Source organism: Athene noctua, chromosome 2 (genome assembly GCF_965140245.1).
Source record: "Athene noctua chromosome 2, bAthNoc1.hap1.1, whole genome shotgun sequence".
In the NCBI taxonomy this organism is placed as follows: domain Eukaryota; kingdom Metazoa; phylum Chordata; class Aves; order Strigiformes; family Strigidae; genus Athene; species Athene noctua.
The window spans coordinates 5,167,126-5,186,957 of record NC_134038.1 but is presented as its reverse complement, the minus strand read 5'-3'; the positions used below and the strand labels follow the sequence as shown (position 1 = coordinate 5,186,957).

The window sequence follows — 19,832 nt, the reverse complement described above, 5'->3', positions numbered from 1 at the left end:
ATTTATCAGATGAGAGGTTAAAAAAAAAAAAAAAAGTCCCCCAAAAGCACAGACTCTATATATCTAGTAATTACAATGGCTTTAAGTGATACAAACTGAGATACACATGCATCTTTCAGGAAGTCAAGCTGCCCAGGACCATTTCCAGATGGCTTTTGAGTGTCTGCAAGGATAGAGGCTCCATCACCTCTCAGGGCAACCTGTGCTCACCCTCATAGTAAAAAAAAAAAATAAACGTTTCCTGATGTTCAGAAGGAAACTCCTGTGTTTCAGTTTGTGCCCACTGCCACTTGTCCTGTCACTGGGCACCACTTAAAAGAGCCTGACTCTCTCCTCTCTACCCCCTCCCTTCAGGTATTTGCATCCATTGATGAGATCCCCTCCATGAGCCTTTTCTTCTCCTGGCTGAACAGTGTCAGCCTTTCCTCGTAGGAGAGATGCTCCAGACCCTTCATCACCTTCATGGCCCTTCACTGGAATCTCTGCAAAAGCTTAAACTCTCTTGTACTTCAAGTCATTACAACACCTGGAGGCATTTTCCAGAAATTTGACAATCCAGAAGATATGGGCATTTCTGACCTGCCTGTACTGTCCAGTATCAAGAGCCAAAATGGGAAGAAGTTTCCCTTGAAAGGGCACTTCTGGAAACAAGACAAAAAATGCAAGGATTTTGAGTAGTATCTTATCTCAACTATGGTCCATTAACAATTACTCTTCATTCCACTGTAGAACTGCACCTGTTAGTAATGGTATAGTATTTCCCTAAGAGAAAATCTTCTATAACCAATGTTTTGTTTAACTTTAAATCAGAACTAACATCTAGATGCCTACATAAATGGCACAACATAGTAACTTAAACAGAAAATTAAATCTGAAATTCTGTTCATCAGTAAGGATATGACACCCCTGCCTCATGAAAACTGTCTGACCCAAGCTCAGAGCACATAAATCAGGAATGTAGTTTTCAGGGTCCCATGTTATTACCGTAAATGACCTCTGCAGTACACACAGGTGGCAAACAACAGAACAGTCCTCTTTGTCCACAGGTCTACATGGGGTTGTTAGAAAAGAAACAAACTGGAGATGCAACTTCTACATGAGTTCAGTTCTTATATGGATCCCCATATTTCAGAAAGTTTCAAGTTCAAAGAAACTATAATGAATTTTCTTCTTGTTTATATTATCCATACTGAGGTTTAGTGAACTTTTAACTGTACTTTAACTACAAGCTTTCATTTCATTCTCCTTTTTTTCTGAGAATTCACCTTCATGTACAGACCAAGTTACTTTGCCTAAAAAGCTAACATTCCTGGCACAAAATCTATTAGCTACCCTGCCTTATATCCACCCAAATCAAATATCTACTCACTTATATTTCATTAAAATTCTTTTTTTTTTAAACAATGCATTCAATTTTTTTAACCATTTCAACAATTTTGCATCATCAGAAAATTTCAGAGCTGTTATCCACTTATTCCTTGAGGTATTCATTCAGATATTGAAAAGAACTTGCTGTAGCAAAGTAGTTTTTCAATCCTGACATAAAACTTCCCTTTGCAGAAACTATGCTAATTTGAGTCTACTAGTATATTATGATCAAATATGTATTAATTTATCTTCACAGCTCACTGCCTTGTAGATCCCAGTTCTGAAGTACTTCATTTGTTAAACTAAACAGCTTAAGAACATCTTCAGTTTCATGCAAACATATTTTAAAATGCTGCTAGCCTCAAGCAACTACTATTCCATAAATAAATAAGCAACATTACCCAAACATTTAAAGTTTGGGGTTTCTTTCCTCTTGCCCTCTGGCTTCTGAGATTTCACAAATTCCAGTCATATCTTCCCAGTTTGACTCTGCAACTCCAGGCACCAGAACTTGACTAAGAAAATCTTGAAAACCCTTCCCATTCCAACAGTTTGAAAGAAAAAAGTTAAGTATTGTGAAATTCCTCCGCTTATTTGCAAGACAGAAGTGAGACATTTTCACCATGATGCTGCAAGCAGACAGTTGCCTACTTGAGTGCATAATTTTGTTAGTGTGACAAGCAGAAAAAAAAAAGGGGGGGGGGGGGGTTTGCACATCCCAGTCCAAGAGATGGACAAACACAGATATTTCATAAAGCTGGAGTAGATGAATATATTCCATCTCACATTTCAGCCAACAGAGACTCTCCCTTGCTGATCTATTGCATGGAGGGGGGGTGTGTGGGGGTGTTATTCCTGAAGTTCCTTGGTACAGCAATATGGAGTTTCAAGTCCTTCAAATTCACTACATTATTCAACCTGACGAGTGGGATAAAAATGCCTTTATGCACCTAAGAAATAAGATGAAAACAGAAAAATATACCCTCTTTCAATGTCCACAAGTGACTAACAGCATTCTTAACAAAATTAGTCATGACATCCTCTTATCAAAATTAATACCTGCACTTGATTATCACAGAGCATTGCATATACATTATATACACCTATTTATTTTTGTGTTTAAACCTTGGAAGGTATACAAAGAGATTATAAACTTCAGGAAGCCTATGGCCATAATCTTGTGGTCTAATTAGATTTAGCAGTGTCCTATAATGGATAGCAAAGGTAATAAATTGATAGAAGGAATTAATTTTATCTTGCTTTTTCCAGAAACCTGTCCGCACACATTCTTCTCTAAATTTCAGTAAGCATAAGGGGAAAAAAGAGGCAGATTCAATTTCTATTCCCAGAATACTAATGAGAACTTCTCTTATCACCTTGAATTTTTCTTGACTATTCTCTTTGAGATGGCATTAGATCAATGCATTAACTAATGCTTGTGCAAAGATTAGATAAGAATTTTGCAAGAGGTTCAGCACAAGCTGCATAGCCTCCTAAGGAAAAAGCCTGAGCAAATATTAAATGGAAGAGACGCAAGAGATAATTTAATGGTAATTAAGTGCACTGCCACAAGGCAATTGAATAGTTTTCCTAGAAGTCTTTTGTGTTTGCTCAATTATTACTTTTATTATTGTTGTTGTTAATATAGTTAAATGAGAATATTTTTTGTTTTTCAAGAGAAAAAAGGCTCTATCTTGGAAGAGCATAAAGCCTAGATATATATATATATATACACAAAGACACAAAAATAAAACTGACAAATCTGAAGAATTCTACCATTTTTTTCTGTTAACATAGTTCTGAATTCATAGTAAAGAGGGAGGATGAATCCTGATCTATGGGTTTTGGAGACTTTTATTTTGAGCTCATGGTACACCTGCAAAGTGCCATCCTTGGTGGCATGTGCAGACTTTTACTTACGTCTTGGAAGTTCAGTTAACAGTATGCAATGCCTGGAGGAAGGCTGAAGAGTATGTCATCTACATAGATATACTCTTTCAAGCAGATCAGGTACCACTGGTGTTGTTCTGCTCCCCATTTTAATTGTTCAGAATGGGATCTCTTCAAAGGCTAAACCAGAAAGAATTGTAGGATGCTATTTAATATACCTTTATTTTACCTAGTTTATAAGAGAACACTCATTTACATAAACTTGCCACAGAAACCTGGTTTTGAAAAAGCCAGCACAAAAAGAAAAAAACAACCAACCAAAACCAAAAAAACGACCAACATCTGGCCAAACAAGAAACAGCAAAGCAGCAACCCTTCCTATTTCCACCGAGACAATAAAGCCTCTGAAGTACTCCGGCTAAACCCATGTGGCGTTACCTCAGTTACATCACATACTAGAGACCAGATGCTCTGGCAATGGTAAGACTATGTGGAGCCTGTAGTCATCTGAAATGCTCCATGGTCACAATGTTTTAGCAATAAAAATGCATAAACATTTACAAGGCAAACATTTAGATTTACACTAGGATTATGAATTCAGGTGTTATACTGCTAAAAGCCTATGTACTTTTTATTTGGTAACAATCAAACTCCTAAAATATTACATCTTAAGTGAATCACTTTGTTTTATGTTGCTGGCAACACACTTGCTTCCACTTACCCTTTCTGAATTCTAGCAGACATGCTTATCTGAACTTGCAGAGAAGAATATATTGAAAAGCAGTTTAAAGGAGGATAGAGACAAAAATAAGTTCTTGCTGCAAACTGTGGTGTTGATTTCAAGCACCTTTTCCCTCAGATTTTTTTTTCTGTAAATGTTATAACAAGTTTAAGTCAGATTTACAGTCAAGCAGGTGTACACTTTGGTGGGGGGGAGAGGATTAGTCTAAATTCCATTAAATGGCATAATGGAAATGCAAACTATTTCGGGCTTCTCGATGAGTACTACTACAATGTCAGTGTTAGAAGAAGTAACTATACTTGCATGTGCTTGTTCACAGGCTGGCAAATACGAACTAAAGTGTGACCTACGCTTCACATTTGCAGCTGATCTCTTGGTCACAACAGCTACAAAATGTCTACTACAGGGAAGGGATGCAATATATGAAAAACATGAATGCCAAGCATAAATGCATCTCTCAAAAGTAGGAAAAAGAAGTCTTTTGTATGTTCTGATAAAATAAACAGTGAAACAAAACCGTCACTCCCCCCCAGCATATACTACTTGTGTTCAACGAATACATGCTTAGAAAGGGCATTAGTATTTAAAACAAACAAGAATTGGTAAGTCCAATATAATCCTGTGTCATAATGTATTTCCTGACATATTGATGTCCTGATATTCACTGAGAATTCACTGTGTTTATTTACCTTCTATTCCCACCAATATTTTAAAAGTAATTTTTTCGTCACTATTCTTCATTGGTTACGCAGAACAAAAATCTCTCTCATGTCTCTAATCTTTTGAGCATTAAAAGTTCAAAGATAGCCTTAAATCATGGCAAAAGCAAGGAGGTGAACACTGAACCATGAACTAAGCCTTCTCCACAAGGAAGACAGGCACGTAAACAAAAGCCCAGTTTCAATTCTGGTATCAGACTTTAAAAATATTTGTTCTTTTACTTGAATGGGCAAATTATTGATGGTATAACTTTTAACTTCTCAAGATCTGCTAGGAAATAATAGGCACTTTCCTGGCTATATACATGGCTAGCAAATTCCAGCTGGTACAATTTAAAATAAAAATTGGAGACAGAAGAAAGCCCATTTTTGTGAAGATGGAGAAATTAGAGAATAGCCCTACGCTAGCACACATGATTTAAGAAATCTATCACAGGCCTCGTATTTTATATACCAGCTGCTACTTTCAAAAGCCATCTGCTTCATTTTTCTGCACACGATTTTTTTATGCAGCTGCAGTATTTCAGAAAAATGTTCACTCAGGCTGACAAGCCATCTTGCCAGTGCAGTTCATAAAAACACTGTGCCGGATTTAAATTTCTTTATTAAGAACAAGAGTAAAATCACTCTGAACTTAGTATTGAACACTTTCCAGGGGTTTAGAGATTTTTTTTAAAAAAAAAAGAAACAAAAACCTACTTGCTATGTCCTGAAAATATATTTTAGGTTTATATTTGTTTATATCCTTAGAAATTATTAAATGAAATTATCACACTTTGTTCTGAGTTTTCAAGCGTAACTACTATGGAAATTCTTTAGCAGCCGTACTATCAAATGATGTTTCTAAAAGGGCGAATAATTAGCCACTACACTGGCTTTCCCAGCTCATTTCATGTTACCAAGAAATTTCCCACAGGATAATCTCCAATTTTTCAGGAGGACAGTTTAAAAATAAGCAATCTATTTCTCTTGCTTTACTTTCAATGTCTATGACCTACTTACACAACTTAGTCCTTTTTTGGGTTTTTTGTTTGGTTGTTGGGTTTTTTTTTTTAATTGGCATTGCTTTGAAAACTGGATTCAAACAGCACTTCAGTGATTAAGAACCCTCTAAAGAGTTAAGTGCACAATCAAGAAAAAATATCACCACAACATAGAAGATATTTAGATAAGCAAACAAAGAACCAAAATGTCTTCTGTACTCCATTTAGTAAGTAGCATAAAAATTGTAACTATAATAGTTTAACGAAGCACAGAAGACAAAGACTTGCATTACATCACTTTCTCCCTACCCACTTGTTCTATCCACATATTTTTAGCTGGTGTTTTTCATATTCAGAAATGATGTACTTGTGCTTAGTTAGCAGCTTTTGTATTAACAAACACAACCTTCCTCCTTCCTATATCTACATTTATTTATTTATTTATTCTCCTTTTTAGTAGCTCAGGTGTTTTAACACCTGCTTTTAAACCTTCAAGTTTCTAATACCTGAAGGTATTCTGGTGTTTGGTTTTTGTATGTAATAGCTGCCTCTCAGCCTCCACAGAAGCTGCTCACCAGGATCTTCGTTTTACACTAACAGACACCACTTCTGGTGACATCAGTCCTATGAATGTCCAGTGAAATTCTTCCTGTCATCTACCCACTTCTGTAACATGAAAGTCCAGAATAACTCAACCCATCCATTGGAAAAGCTGATATTCAGAAACTACTTATGTGACCAAGACAATGATTGAAGCATATACCACTTTTCCCCACAATTTCACACTGCAAATGAACAATGCTGCTCTGTGTTCAGGGTACTCCTGTTCAGGCTGAGTTTTGTTCCTCACATGCAGCACTACCACACATAAGTCCACCGCAATTCACGACACCGTTCTTCCTTGGTACCCTATCAGATGTAATTATCTCAAATATTCTGTGGTTTCCGTTGTAATCTTTCTTGTAGCGTTAAATGCACCACAGAAACGCTGTAGGGTACCCTGGGACAGATAGATCATTAGATGAATGCAGAACAGTCACCCAGTATAACTGCTTGTATCTGTAATCACCAAACTGCAAAAGGAGACAGCTCCTCCATCTTTTCATGGAGGAGCCCACCCTCATTTCCCAACAGCAGGTTCCTGTAGGACGCTGAACTTTCTTCACTACAAAATCAGAATAATCAGCTTGAAAGAATAGGGTCCCATCCCACATTACTACAGCTTCGGAAACCTTATGCAAAATTAACCCTCAAAGATTTGTGTCTCATCTGCTTTGAATGAAGTACCATATGTACAAAATCCCAAAGCATGCTTTTAATGTCATCAGTATTTTTAGGAGCCACCTTAATGATCGTAATGGTAGTTTTAAAAATGTGCACAGGAGGGAAACACATATGTGCTTCCACCCCTATTTACCCATCTAATAATATTAGACTTATTATAGAAGATAAGTCTACATTAGAGAAAATTAAGGCTTTGGTCTCTTCTAGTGGCGTTAAAAGCACAGATTCAGTATCAGGATAACGGTCATTTGCCATCTGCCCTCAGCTGCTCCTCCTCTTCATCTTCCAAGGTCACAGTCTCTGTATTATCTAAAGGTGATCTTTGACATCTCTAACTAATTTTGGAAGCTCTGCTGTTAATAATAAGGGCATTAGAGATGGGATGGGGGGGAAATCAACTTCTGATGAGACATTGTTAGGGACAGAATGGCTAAAAATGATCCCTTCTGTCCGAGAGGGCTGATGTCCAGATGTCACTGCAATATACACTGCTGCTCAGATCTTCCATAAAGTAGGACTATACTCTTGGGAGCCATATAGTACCCAACCTACTAAGCATGCCTTACTAACAGCTAATTTTATACTTCTTGTCTCTGACACAGAATTTTGCTTTTACTGAACAAATGAGTCCAAGTAGCAATGTGAATCAACTTTTTTTTTTTTTTTTTTTTGGAGGGGTGTGGGTGTGTCCAATGTGTATTATGTACACCCTAATACACTAATCGAAATAACATTTTGTCCAAGATCACTAACAAAGACATATCCACGCATCAGTACATGGGAACCTGTCCTGAGCATTTTAAATTTATCATCTTGAATTAAGACTAATTCACATGTGACTGCAAGAAAGCCCACAAGCACTATTCTCACCACTCCAGCTGACAGGTGGAAATTTTAAATCAAAGCAGCCATTTTTCTTTGGACTGAGCTTGGCTGACTACTTAAGAGGTATTTAGGAATACGAGTATGTTTTACATTCCTATCATACAGCAACGCTAACAGAGAACAGACATTTGACACAGAACATTTGGAAGATACCAAAGTAGCTACACAACTATATGAAAAGCAAGATCTACAAGAATGTCAGCATAGTTTTGAGAGTGTAAATCAACATTTACAGTTAAAAAATGAGGACTTTATGAGATACTGTGAATTTCAGCAATTTCAAGAAACCAACCCCTGTAAAGGTTATCTCACAATTACTTTTGCAAGTTGTAAGGAGCAGTCAGGTGACGTTCAGTTATTATCTATATTTTTATCATTTTAAAAAAATATTTTTTAAAATAACTTTTTAAGCAGCTGCAATTCGTACATTTATTATCACTTCCCTGTAGAGCACACTTTATGTGTCAACCACTAACTCTTCCTGAAAGACCTTTTTTGGTTTATTTTTTTCTTTTAAACAAGCTGCCAATATCAGGAACAATACAGCTTTTCTCCCTACGTCCTTGATTTTCTTCAAAGCTTTTCCTGTCAAAGTCATTTGCTTTAGGTCTCCTATTTTTATTAGGGTGTAAAAGATGTTGTTATTTAATTAGGTTAAAGAGTCTAATTCCCAGCCTGCACTTCAAATTATATCTCATGCACCTAAGCCTTATAAAACTTCAATCATTAAGTTATTACAGTAATTGCCTGGACTTAAAATTTCCTACATGTTGGGGGACGGTGTTATAAAAATAATTTCATTTGCATGGTGCATTTATCTGCCACAATACAAGAGAATTTTCACTTAAGTAAAAACATTTTTAGTGTTAACATTACCTTGACAGGTAATCATAGATACAGAGCAAAAAAGTGCCATTTGTCCACGAGAAACTTTGCCTCCTCCTTTAGAGATTTTTCTTTTTTTCCCTCCCCTTCTTTTAGAGGAAAACAAGTATCACTTTTTTCTCTTTTCTTTTTAGAAACAGTTTTCTTACAAAAATGAACCTGCATTGTACTTGTCTGGTGAAACACAGAATCCCTGTGGCATAGACTTCAGTTCAATTTTTGCAGAACATTATTTACCTGCCCTAACTTTGAGACCATCCTCTCTCTGCTTGCAATTCCTTCTCTTGTGCATTACACAAAACTTTGGCTCATTTTAAAAAGCAAATCCAAAACATGCTTCAGTCCTATGGTCTCCTTTACTACATATATATATATATACACACACACACAACTCCAGGGCAGCTCCACACCACAGGCTAAACAAAGCACCATATAGAAAAATTCTAGACTGATGAAAACAACCTTTTCTTGTTCTTCAGGATCTAAAAATCCCCCAAAAGTTACTTTAGAAGTCTTCTGTTTGTAGCGCAAGGACAGCAACAATGGAACAGCTGATGCCTAAGAGCTGGGTCCTCCCCCCCCCCCCCCAGATGCTTGCTCCCTTTTCATCAAGGGATAAACCATCTCCAATTACTGGAGGCTAACATGTTATTCAAGGATAAATGTGTGCAGGCTCTTGTCCCACAATAAAAGGAAGGCAATTCAAGTAGCTTACGTCTGATTCTCATTATATGAATGTTTAAAAGCTGTATTCTATCTTGATGTGAGATATGGCTTTCGTTCCTCACTCAGCTATTAAGGCAAAAGAGAGACGTCCATCCCCTTTATTTCCACCTCCCAGCAGCCATGCCACTGGAACAGAGGGAAAGGAAGACACTGGCCATGAATTTCAACAACACTTAAAGTCCCTGGAAATGCTCTCAAAAAGTACAAGAAGTATGTGAAGTGTAACTGTCATTACTCAAAAAACCCTCCCAATTTTTAATTCACTTTCTGTACCTTTATGTTTGTTTCCTCTGAAGTTTACTTGAAAAATGGTAAAAATTCATACAGAAGACAGATATCTTTATTCTTCTGAGATTTACAAAAGAGTCAACAGAACAAAAAAAAAAGGAGATACTTATTGACAAAGATTTACAGTGGTTTTACTCAGCAATCCTCTGTACTTCATGTTTAAGGTTTTGGGGGCAGGATCAAAGTTCACTTTGGTTCAGAGTTGGGTATACAATACAAGGGGAAACAACTGAAGGCTGGCACATAAAACCTATGCAGCAAGAATCTGCCAACTGTGCAGACAACTATAAATTTGGCATTTCCTGATTTTTGAATACTTTAACCTCACAATTCAAACAGCACTGGGTGGGATCCAATTTGCCTCATTTGGCTGAAATTGTAAGCAGTTGGGCCCAAGGGAATAATGCAGTCAATGCAGTATCACCACCTAAATGCTCCACTTAACAGAAAAAGAGAAGATAGGGCTGAAGACCTCCCATCTACTACCTTTGACACCTTCCAAACACATCAGTAAAAAATAAAAAATAAAAGACACAATTCTAGCACTAGTCTGCTGATCAGAGCTCTCAGCTGGGATGTAAAATGATGTGTCTTGAGCAGACAACTCCAGTCAAGAGGAATGGCCTAAGCATCAGCCTCTACCCCAGCTCAAGTCTCAAAGCCTGAAACACAAGATGCTTTGACAAACTGCAAGGTATCAATATTAGTATGACTAAATCTGACGTTACAAACAAGTTCTGTGGTCCTGTCATCCCCTTCCCCAATATTAATCCTTTGCTGTGCAGATTGCAAACCAGGGGCACTCTGGTTTGCAATCCAATCAGAACAGCTTACACCCACTGCAGATGGCAGACTGACCGCCGCTGATTACAAACGGCTGTACGTCAAACTACAAACAGTTCTGGTCAGAGGCTTTTGATTTGTTCAAGACTCCTGAAAATAAAGAATATCCAAACCAGAGAAAGGTCACAGCATCCTTAAAATCTTCAAAATTAAGGGGAAGAAGGAGGAGGGGAAAAAAAAAAAAAGAAAAGATTTCTCCTATTAAGTCCAAACTAAGACTTAAATGCTTGCACCAATTTATACAGGGCAATGCACTCATTGAAGTGAATGGGAGTAGTCATGCATGTGAAGTTACAAAACGTGTGCCAGTTTTAACAGCCTGATAATTGTGGTTTGGGTTAACTGTATGAATAAACTGTGTCTGTTGACAGCGATTAAGGTAACATTTTGTTATCTTTACAAATGGTCTGCGCTTTTCTGGAAGATGAAGAACACTTGAGGATTCAGTTTCTTTAACTTTCAGCTTCTTTTTCAATAATATCGCTGCTCTGAGCTCAAATTCAAGAAAACAACATTTTCTGAAATCCATGGACAACTCACGGGTGCCAGATATCACTGTGTTTCTCTTCCTTCTCCGTGAACTTTTTAATTTGATGTTGTACATTTTTAGTAAGTCAGACAACACGTGTCTAGATGTTATCAAGCTAGTAATAGGTTCTCAACCTCATCTTGAAAAGAAGGATTTAGTCACAGGCAGCATCTGGTCCTCAAAATCTTTTTTTCCTCCTTTGTAACACACAAGACAGCAATGTATTTGACTTTTACATCTACAAAAGCCAATTTGATTATAGAGGGGTAATTCTGTCGGGATATTTTAAAATTCTGTAACTGGATCCTACGTTCATTAACTCTAACAGTTACTTCTGTGCAGAAAGCTCAAGATATCTATGTATGCATGTATGCTTTAGGTACTTTTTGTTGTTCTTGCCTATACACAACATGAGTTATCTGCCTGAGAGCTGTGGTTAGCAGATGAGGATGTTAAAACGTTGCGGGACTGACAATGAGAGATGAACAGAATGTGAAAAATCGTCTTTCCTTGTTTTTCCACATCCCCCTCTGTTGTACGTCTGTTTTATGATGCAGTGTTACTGTTCAAATTCTTTTCGTGCCTTCTTTTCATAAGTCAGTGGGGTTGTCTTAACACTTTATCAGATAAAAGTAATTATCCTAATTTATTCAAGAGGCCAAGTGAGACTTGCAGAGCAAAACAGAATCATGGACAGAGAATGACAGCTCTGGAAAGTTGTGCACCTGATTTACATTACAATGGAGACCCAATATCTTGCAGCACCCCAGAACAAAGAACTGTGACTGTTGAAGATCTGGATTTAGAAATACCTCACCATAAGGTGGAGAAGAAAGAGGAAAAATATGGTACGGTGTGTAGAACAAGGAGACAAGATCCTCTGATTTTCATCTTATACTAAAACTAGGATTCAGGGCATCATGAGAAACATGCAGCTGCAATATTTGTGTATCAGTTCCTATGACGTTCACAAACCTTCTTGCTATTCTGAGCCATTTGTATTTGTTTCTAATGATCTCCCCAAATTTAGTAAGAACGCTTTTCTCAGAAAATGCTAAAAAGTATTCCTCTGGTGTTCTGAATTTCTTCCTTGAAAGAAACAGTTCTCTGAGGCACAAATGAGAGGATGCTGCAGGCTTCCCAGCTGTTGAAGAGGTAAGTGATGGGAGTTCAGGAAATTATTTTGGACCTCATCACCAACTTCTGCATCACGGGAAACAGAAACCTCCTATGTTTAAAGACAGTATGAAGAAAGTCACTTGCCACTGAAGTAAAAAGGAACATGATTTTATTGTTTCTACAAGAACCCCTGGTAGTACTAAAAATTCGCTAAAATCCATACTTTTTTAGTCTGAAACGTATTGCAGAGATCACTTAAACTAGAATGCTAAGTTCAGATAAGCAATGCACTAGAACTGTCTTCTCATAAGTCAATTCCGTCATGTATCAACACAAAGATTACATCACACATTAAAAAAATTAAGTCATTTATCTAAAGCAGAAATATGTGTCTGTGTCTGTGTTCACACAATAAAGGATGGAAGACATTTAAGAAATGAGTATGAGCATGTTAATTCTGTATTCTGCTGTCAGATGAAGCACTGGACATAGGGGAGGATTACGTTTCCCTCATTTTAGAAACATAAAAAGAAAATTTAATCAGAATTAGTTTCCTGGTTCCTCATCTTCAAATGTGTCTGTTCACAAGGGCTGAAGGGTGCCACGCTTTGGACCATTTCCAGTTACATTCTACTTCTAGGGGATGTGGCCCAAGAACTATAGTATGCCCCAAGCAAGCAAGCTAAGATCAGGGTACTTCTGAACGTGGAAAAGACACACAAAAAGAAGACCTGTCCATGCCAATAGTTTTCCTTGATAGTAGCCTTTGGGGTTTGAGTAGCATCATCAGTAATATCATATTGCTGTTCCTTTGACACAACAAAACACATCAGGTAAAAAAAAAAAAAAAATAATCCTATTTCCAAACAAAACTCCAGAGCTTTTGTGATATAGTTCCTGAGCTCCACCATTTCAGCTGACTTCACAAGTCCCTTTCCCCTGCCCCTCATTCCTCCCTTATTCCATCTCAATCATGACAATACTCCATAAAGTGACTCCTTTAAATAAACTAGATTAAAACCAATCATCCATATAGTAGTATAAAGTATTGCTTAAAACTATCACATAAAAACATATTTGGTTCACTAACCTGTCAGCATTAGTAACACAAACTGTTTATTATGCACTTAACATTATTTCAGTGTATAAACATAGACAACCCACCGCAGAAGACCCACCAAACCTGTAGCAAATAAATAACTTCAGCTTTGAACTTTCACAGATGCATGGATGCTTAAAGTTAGGATATTCTATAACCATTCTAGCCCAGACTCCTCTAAAAGATATCCTCATGAAGTTTTACTTTGAACTTACCAGTCTAAAAGCAGGTTAAAATTATTGAAGTGAATAAAATAAAGATTTAGGTGCTTAGTTTTCAAATGTTTCTACTACTATGTGGTTTTATTAATCTGTAAGAGATACTCAAATCAAGAAAATAACCTAACAATATGAATGAAAAAACATTCCACAGTTGTAGTGAAACTGCCCACTTATTTGTGGTTGTAAAAATAAAGAAATTCAGCAATTTAACAAACTGTAAAATAACTATAAGAAGCCAGCTGAAAACCAGTAAATATTATCTGAGTTAAGACGACAACTGCAAAATTATCTCGTCTTTGGAAAATATCCCTCACCACTTCTCAAAGAGAAAGATGCCATGGGCTTCACGCCTTTTCTGCTTTACGCTTGTGCAACCTTAAATTTTATCAATTTCATTAACAAATCCAGAATTTTCCAAATTCAGCAAAACCAGCAAGAATTCAGCAAATTGAGCAAAAGAAAAAGTATAACTGAACATACCTGCTGGTAGAAAAAATTTAGAGTTGGTTTGTCCTCAGTGAACTGGTTTAGAAATCCTTTTGGCAAGTATCGAATTCTCAATTCGTATCTGAAAAGCAAGAAAAAGAGAATTAAACTGGCGAGACAAAAATAGTAATTGAGATTTCCTCACAAATAAAAGACGTCTTCAAACATTCTTAAATATAAGGATAAAATCAAGAGCAAACTCAGAAAACTAAGGGAAGATTTTGACTACTCAGAGAACTAAACTGCAATGTCATACCTGACATTTCATAAAGATGTTTACAAAGGACCTTTGTAACAGAAACAAACATAAAACCCTGCTGCTTTCTCACAGCTTCAGTGAGGACTGAAGCATCAGGACTCGAGCAGATATGCTATCAGGTCCAGATCCACAGGAAGGGAGGCCCCCACCTAGGTGACAACAGCAGATGAGCTGCCATAACCACTGACATGACCCCTGGCAACAGCTTTTATCTTCAGTTATCACAAGCATGGTACTTAAAACACAGATCCCACTGCTCCAAGTAAGAGTGGCAACCAGCGTTACCAGGGAGCTGCATCCTGCAGACAAAACAAGGACTTACTCAAGGAAGATTAATCTGCTCCTTCTCTGATCAAGTACTCTAATATTCACTTCTGAAATGTTCCAAAGGTTTCCTACTCCCTCCTTCATCATCAACATGCATGCAAAAGCCAAATGAACCAGTTTTCAGCATGACAGTCAGATTTTTCAAGTTAACAGTACACCACAGAGTGAGGAAGATTCAGAATTAGCCTTGATCCATGACAATACACTGAATTCGTCTCCCTTCTCAAACCCTAAACTTCTGCTTCCAACAGCTGAATTTAGTGTTATTGCTTGTCCAGCAGTAAGAGTCCATGACGTTTGACAGACATTGCATGCTTCCTCCCTCTAACACATTTCTGCAATGAAATTCTGATAATAAATGTCCTCATCCCTTTGGGTTGCCAAAACAGCGTATCCTAAGTATAAATCTCTTAACAGCACTTCCCCAAAATAATTATATTTAACAATCTACTCATGATGACAAGAGCAAAAATTGCAACATTTCAATCTGGTGATTTCAGTAGGACATGAACTTCTTTTCAGCAAGTGATCTAACTGACTGCAATCAAGATTTATAAGGGGATTTGATAAAATGTTACTAGGAGTTACTGTCAGTTGGGATTTCTCTGGAAACAGAAGTTGCATTATTCTTCTTTCCTTTGAAATCCCTGAAAATATATTCTCCTGTTAGGAATCCTTAAAATGAGGAGAACATTTAAAACTGTGAACACACTATACAAACTAGGAATATTTAGAATTAAGTTTTTCATACTAGAGCAAGTTTATTTCATAAAGGAAAATGCACACAGTCGTCCTGTGCACAGAAAATATGTTCTTAAAGAAAAGAGATCTTCAGATATACAAAAGAGGTGGAGAACATCTGAAGGAGGATAGTTTTAGATTTGACATAAGGAAGAAATTGGGGGGGGGGGGGGGGGGGGGGGCGGGGGAGACCTGGCACAGGTTGCCCAGAGAAGCTGTGGCTGCCCCCTCCCTGGAAGGGTTCAAGGCCAGGTTGGACGGGGCTTTGGGCAACCTGGGCTAGTGGAAGGTGGCCCTGCCCATGGCAGGGGGGGTTGGACAAGATGTTCCTTAAAGGTCCTTTCCAACCCAAACCATTCTATGACACAATGACACAAACAGGTATAAACAAAAAAAAGATTCAAAGTCACAGTTAAGACAAAGTCTTGAAAATTAATTGAGAAGGCACGCACCTTCTATTGCTGGTCAACGTTTACATTTCATGATACAGAATCACAGAATCGTCTAGGTTGGAAAGGACCTTGAAGCTCCTCCCGCCCAACCATGACCCTCCCCCTGACCGTTCCCAACTCCCCCAGATCCCTCAGCGCTGGCTCAGCCCGACTCTTCAACCCCTCCAGGGATCCCGGGGACTCCCCCCTGCCCTGGGCAGCCCATTCCAACGCCCAACAGCCCCTTCTGCACAGAAATCCTTCCTCAGAGCCAGCCTGACCCTGCCCTGGGCAGCTTGAGGCCATTTCTGCTTGTTACTTGGTTGAAGAGACTCTAGTTATTCACTAAAATTTTAGATACAAACCAAATTGTACCTGTATGTGTTAAAGTGCCAGGGAGAGAAAGCAGTGCGAGCAGACTGTCCAGAAGAAGAAAGGCAGTCTCCCCTACCACCTGCTTCTGCCATATCACCTCACATGTACCACTGAACACCACTGCGGAGAATGTTAAGGAATAAGACAAATCTATGTGAAAAATTCCTTGTTTGCACTTTTTTGGGCTCTATTACCCAGTACATTTTAGTTCTTTCGACATTTTAAGGCTAAAACCAAGACCGGTCTCTGAAAACTGTCTTTATTGATTTCTCATCATTTCCAAGGTGCATTTTCTCCCACTGTTCTCTCCTCACCCTTGTCTATTCCTATTCTTCTCTCTAGCAGCAGGTTTCCACATCACCTTCCAAGCCTCGCTGCATGAAACGACAAGCAGGAAAAAGAGTATTCAAAAGTGTATTCAAAAGTGAAGATCCAACCTCTGAGCAAAGAGAAGGTGACTGACGCAATATTTGAAGGTGACTGGGTAACTGGTTATGCATATCGCAGTATCTCCTGGTTAATTAAAACACAATTTCATCCTTTCCCACTGGAGTTGCACTCTGTCAGATCACTGGATGTTAATTCAAAATATGGCACCTTTTTTATTATTGTTCTGATTAATCTTTGTGAGAGACTAGCAAATACACAGAAAGGCTGACACACAACTCAAGGGTATTAGCATGGCACAAGAGAATTTATGAATCAGGACAGTGAAGTCAGATAAGGTAAAGTCAGGATCTGGCAAACTAACACTGGCCACTTTTCTTCGGCACAAAGTTACAGCTTCATCCGAGTAGATTTCTACACACCCCGTTTGTGTACAAGACAATATCAGCACACAGCACTTCTGGGGCACGGTTAATGGACAATGTATTTTCAATTATTGCAAGGCAAAGAACAGTAAGATAGTATGTGTACTTGCCCCAAGGAGCTGTACTGTGTGCCCAGGCGCTGGCAGGGGGCTGCAGGGTGGCCTCTGCGGGGTCCCAGGCGGCTCCAGCGGCCCCAGCGCAGGACACAGCTGAGCCCCTCAGCCAAGCTGGGGGCGCCCGGGGGAAACCAGGTTCGAGCAAGGGCCAAAGGCGGCCCAGGCAGAGGAGGAGGAAGCCGAGGAGGGAGCAGCAGCAGAGGGACCCCGAGGCCGGAGGAGGAGGAGGGCAGGAGGTGCTGCAGGCCCGGCGCAGGGATCCCCTGCAGCCCCGGAGAGACCCCGCGGGAGCAGAGACCCACCCTGCAGCCCGGGGAGGGCCCCACGCCGCAGCGGGGGGATATTTCCTGCAGGAGCTGCGGCCGTGGAGAGCCCCGGCGGGAGCAGGTTGTCCCTGCAGGACTGCAGCCCGGGGAAGGGCCCGCGCTGGAGCAGGGACACGGGGCAGGAGGGAGCAGCGGCCCAGAGGGCTGCCAGGGACCCACCGCGACCCCCAGCCCCAGCCCCTGCGCCCCTGGGGGAGAGGAGTCAGGAGGGAAGGGGTGACCTCAGGCCTGGGAAAAGCTATGGGGGGAAGGTATTTTTTTTAATGTTTGCCTTTTTTTCTCACTACCTGTATCTATTTTAATTGTCAGTAAGTTTAATTTTCCTGAATTTGAGTCTGTTTTGCCTGTGACCATACTTGAAAAGTGATCTGTCTTTAGTCTTGACGCACAAGTTTTCTCATCTTATTTTCTCCCTCTGTCCTGTTGAGGAGAGAGAAAGAGAGGGGCTGGGTGGGTGTCTGGCAGGTACCCAAGGTCAACCCACCAGAGGGGTATCAACTGCTTGACCAAGGCGACCTTCTAAATCCTGGAAGGGAAGTGTTACAATTCAGTGCATGTGTTTCAAACATCTTAATTTAATAGTAAGATACTGAAGATGGGGTTGAATTTGCACACTATAGAAATTATCTCGTGTCCCAATGTACTAAACAAATACTGCCTAAATACTGGTAGTCACTCCACACCACCTCTTTTCCTATTTTTCAGTCATCCTACAAGCCAAAAACCAGAGACCGTTCAGGTCTGAAGAAACACATGTGAAAATTATCTCAGACCTTTAATGGCATACATCAGTCACCCTATCCAGACCAGGATACGCAGTGTGTTTGGTTTTGGGCCTCTCGCTACAAGACCGACATCGAGGTGCTGGAGCACATCCAAAGAAAAGCAACAAACCTGGTGAAGGGTCTAGAGCACAAGTTCTGTGAGGAGTGGTTGAGGGAACTGGGGGTGTTTAGCCTGGGGAAAAGGAAGCTGAGAGGAGACCTTACCACTCTCTACAACCACCTGAAAGGAGGCTGTAGTGAGGTGGGTGTCACTCCCTTCTCCCAAGTATTGAGGGATAAAACAAGAAGAAATGGCCTCAAGTTGCACTCAGGGAGGTTTCTATTAGATATTAGGAAAAATTTCTTCATTGAAAGGGTTGTCAAGACCTGAAACAGGCTGCCCAGGAAAGCAGCTGAGTCACCATCACTGGAGTTGTTTAGAAGACGTGTAGATGTGGCTCTCAGAGACATGGTTTAGTGGTCGACTTGGCAGTGTTAGGTTTATGGTTGCACTCAGTGATCTTAAAGGTCTTTTCCAACCTAAATGATTCTATGATTCTAGGGTGTAGAACACTTCTGCTCTCTAGGATGAAAAGAAATACAGGAGAAGTAATCTTTCTCCTTTACAAGGAGTTGTCTTCTTAACTGAGGATCCATGAGAAGTACTGATTTTTGCAACAGGATCTCCTAAGAAAACAGTTTGGCTAGAACATTCACCGAGAGCGACCTTCATTACCTATTTATAACCTCATCTCTGACTACGCCTATGGGAATGAAGAAGCTGACTACTAAAGGCCATCTCAAGGATGGGCTTGATTTTCAATATCCTCTAAATGTACTGTCTTTGAAATGCAGCCAACTGATGAAGATGACAAGTCCCTTTCTCACCAACCAGGTGTGCTTTCTGAGCGAGTCTCCCAGCTGATGATCACCTCAACTACATTTGGTAAAACTATTACTGGAAGACCACTATTCTACTTACTGCTCTGCATCCATACTGGGGTAGAGAAGCACTGTGACACACACTATGAGCTTCCACTCAGACCTGCGCAAATGTGGGCATCCACAGAGTTAAGAAGTATGGTGAAGTGACCTGTCCACAGCATCACATACACTCCTGAGCAGCTCTAGGAGCTTCCCTTTGAGTATTGAGCACTACCTGGGCAGCTGGTGGAGCCAAAAAAGAAAGTATGATTCAACTCTTAATATGTTGTGGCACTGAAAGAAATAATCTCAGCAGTCCCAACTACATAGGTTACTTCCAGCAGGTTCACATCAGCAGAGAAGTAACCAAAAAGGAGAAGATGGGAACAAAAAGGGCAGACAAAGGAGAAGCCTCGTGTGAACTTAACGAACTGAATCAGCTTGATGAAGGATGAGAAAAGCATTAAGACTCATAGTAGAAAAAGAAAAGGAAAAGGACTGGATATCTGGAAGCAAAAGACGGGAAAAGACAGAGAAAAGGAGAGGTACACAGCTATTAGTTCAACTTAGTCAAATTCATTAAATCATTCCAGAGGTAGTCTGGGCTTTGTGTCAGTGTCAAGGTGTTTGTGTTGCAGCTGCTGAAACTTGAGTACAGGACTGCTAAGGGGCTTCCTCTGGGGCATCTTC

At 39.5% G+C, this 19,832-nt stretch overlaps 1 protein-coding gene across 14 annotated transcripts in view; it reads right to left on the bottom strand.

The window, feature by feature from the left end:
* The window catches only part of PTK2 (protein tyrosine kinase 2), a 227,170-nt gene that overhangs the window by 94,563 nt on the left and 112,775 nt on the right, over window positions 1–19,832 (bottom strand). For all 14 annotated transcript variants that reach the window (XM_074898370.1, XM_074898371.1, XM_074898373.1 and 11 more), the window contains one exon: window positions 14,062–14,149. In XM_074898370.1, the coding sequence (XP_074754471.1) occupies window positions 14,062–14,149 (88 nt within the window). The remainder of the gene's footprint in view (window positions 1–14,061; window positions 14,150–19,832) is intronic.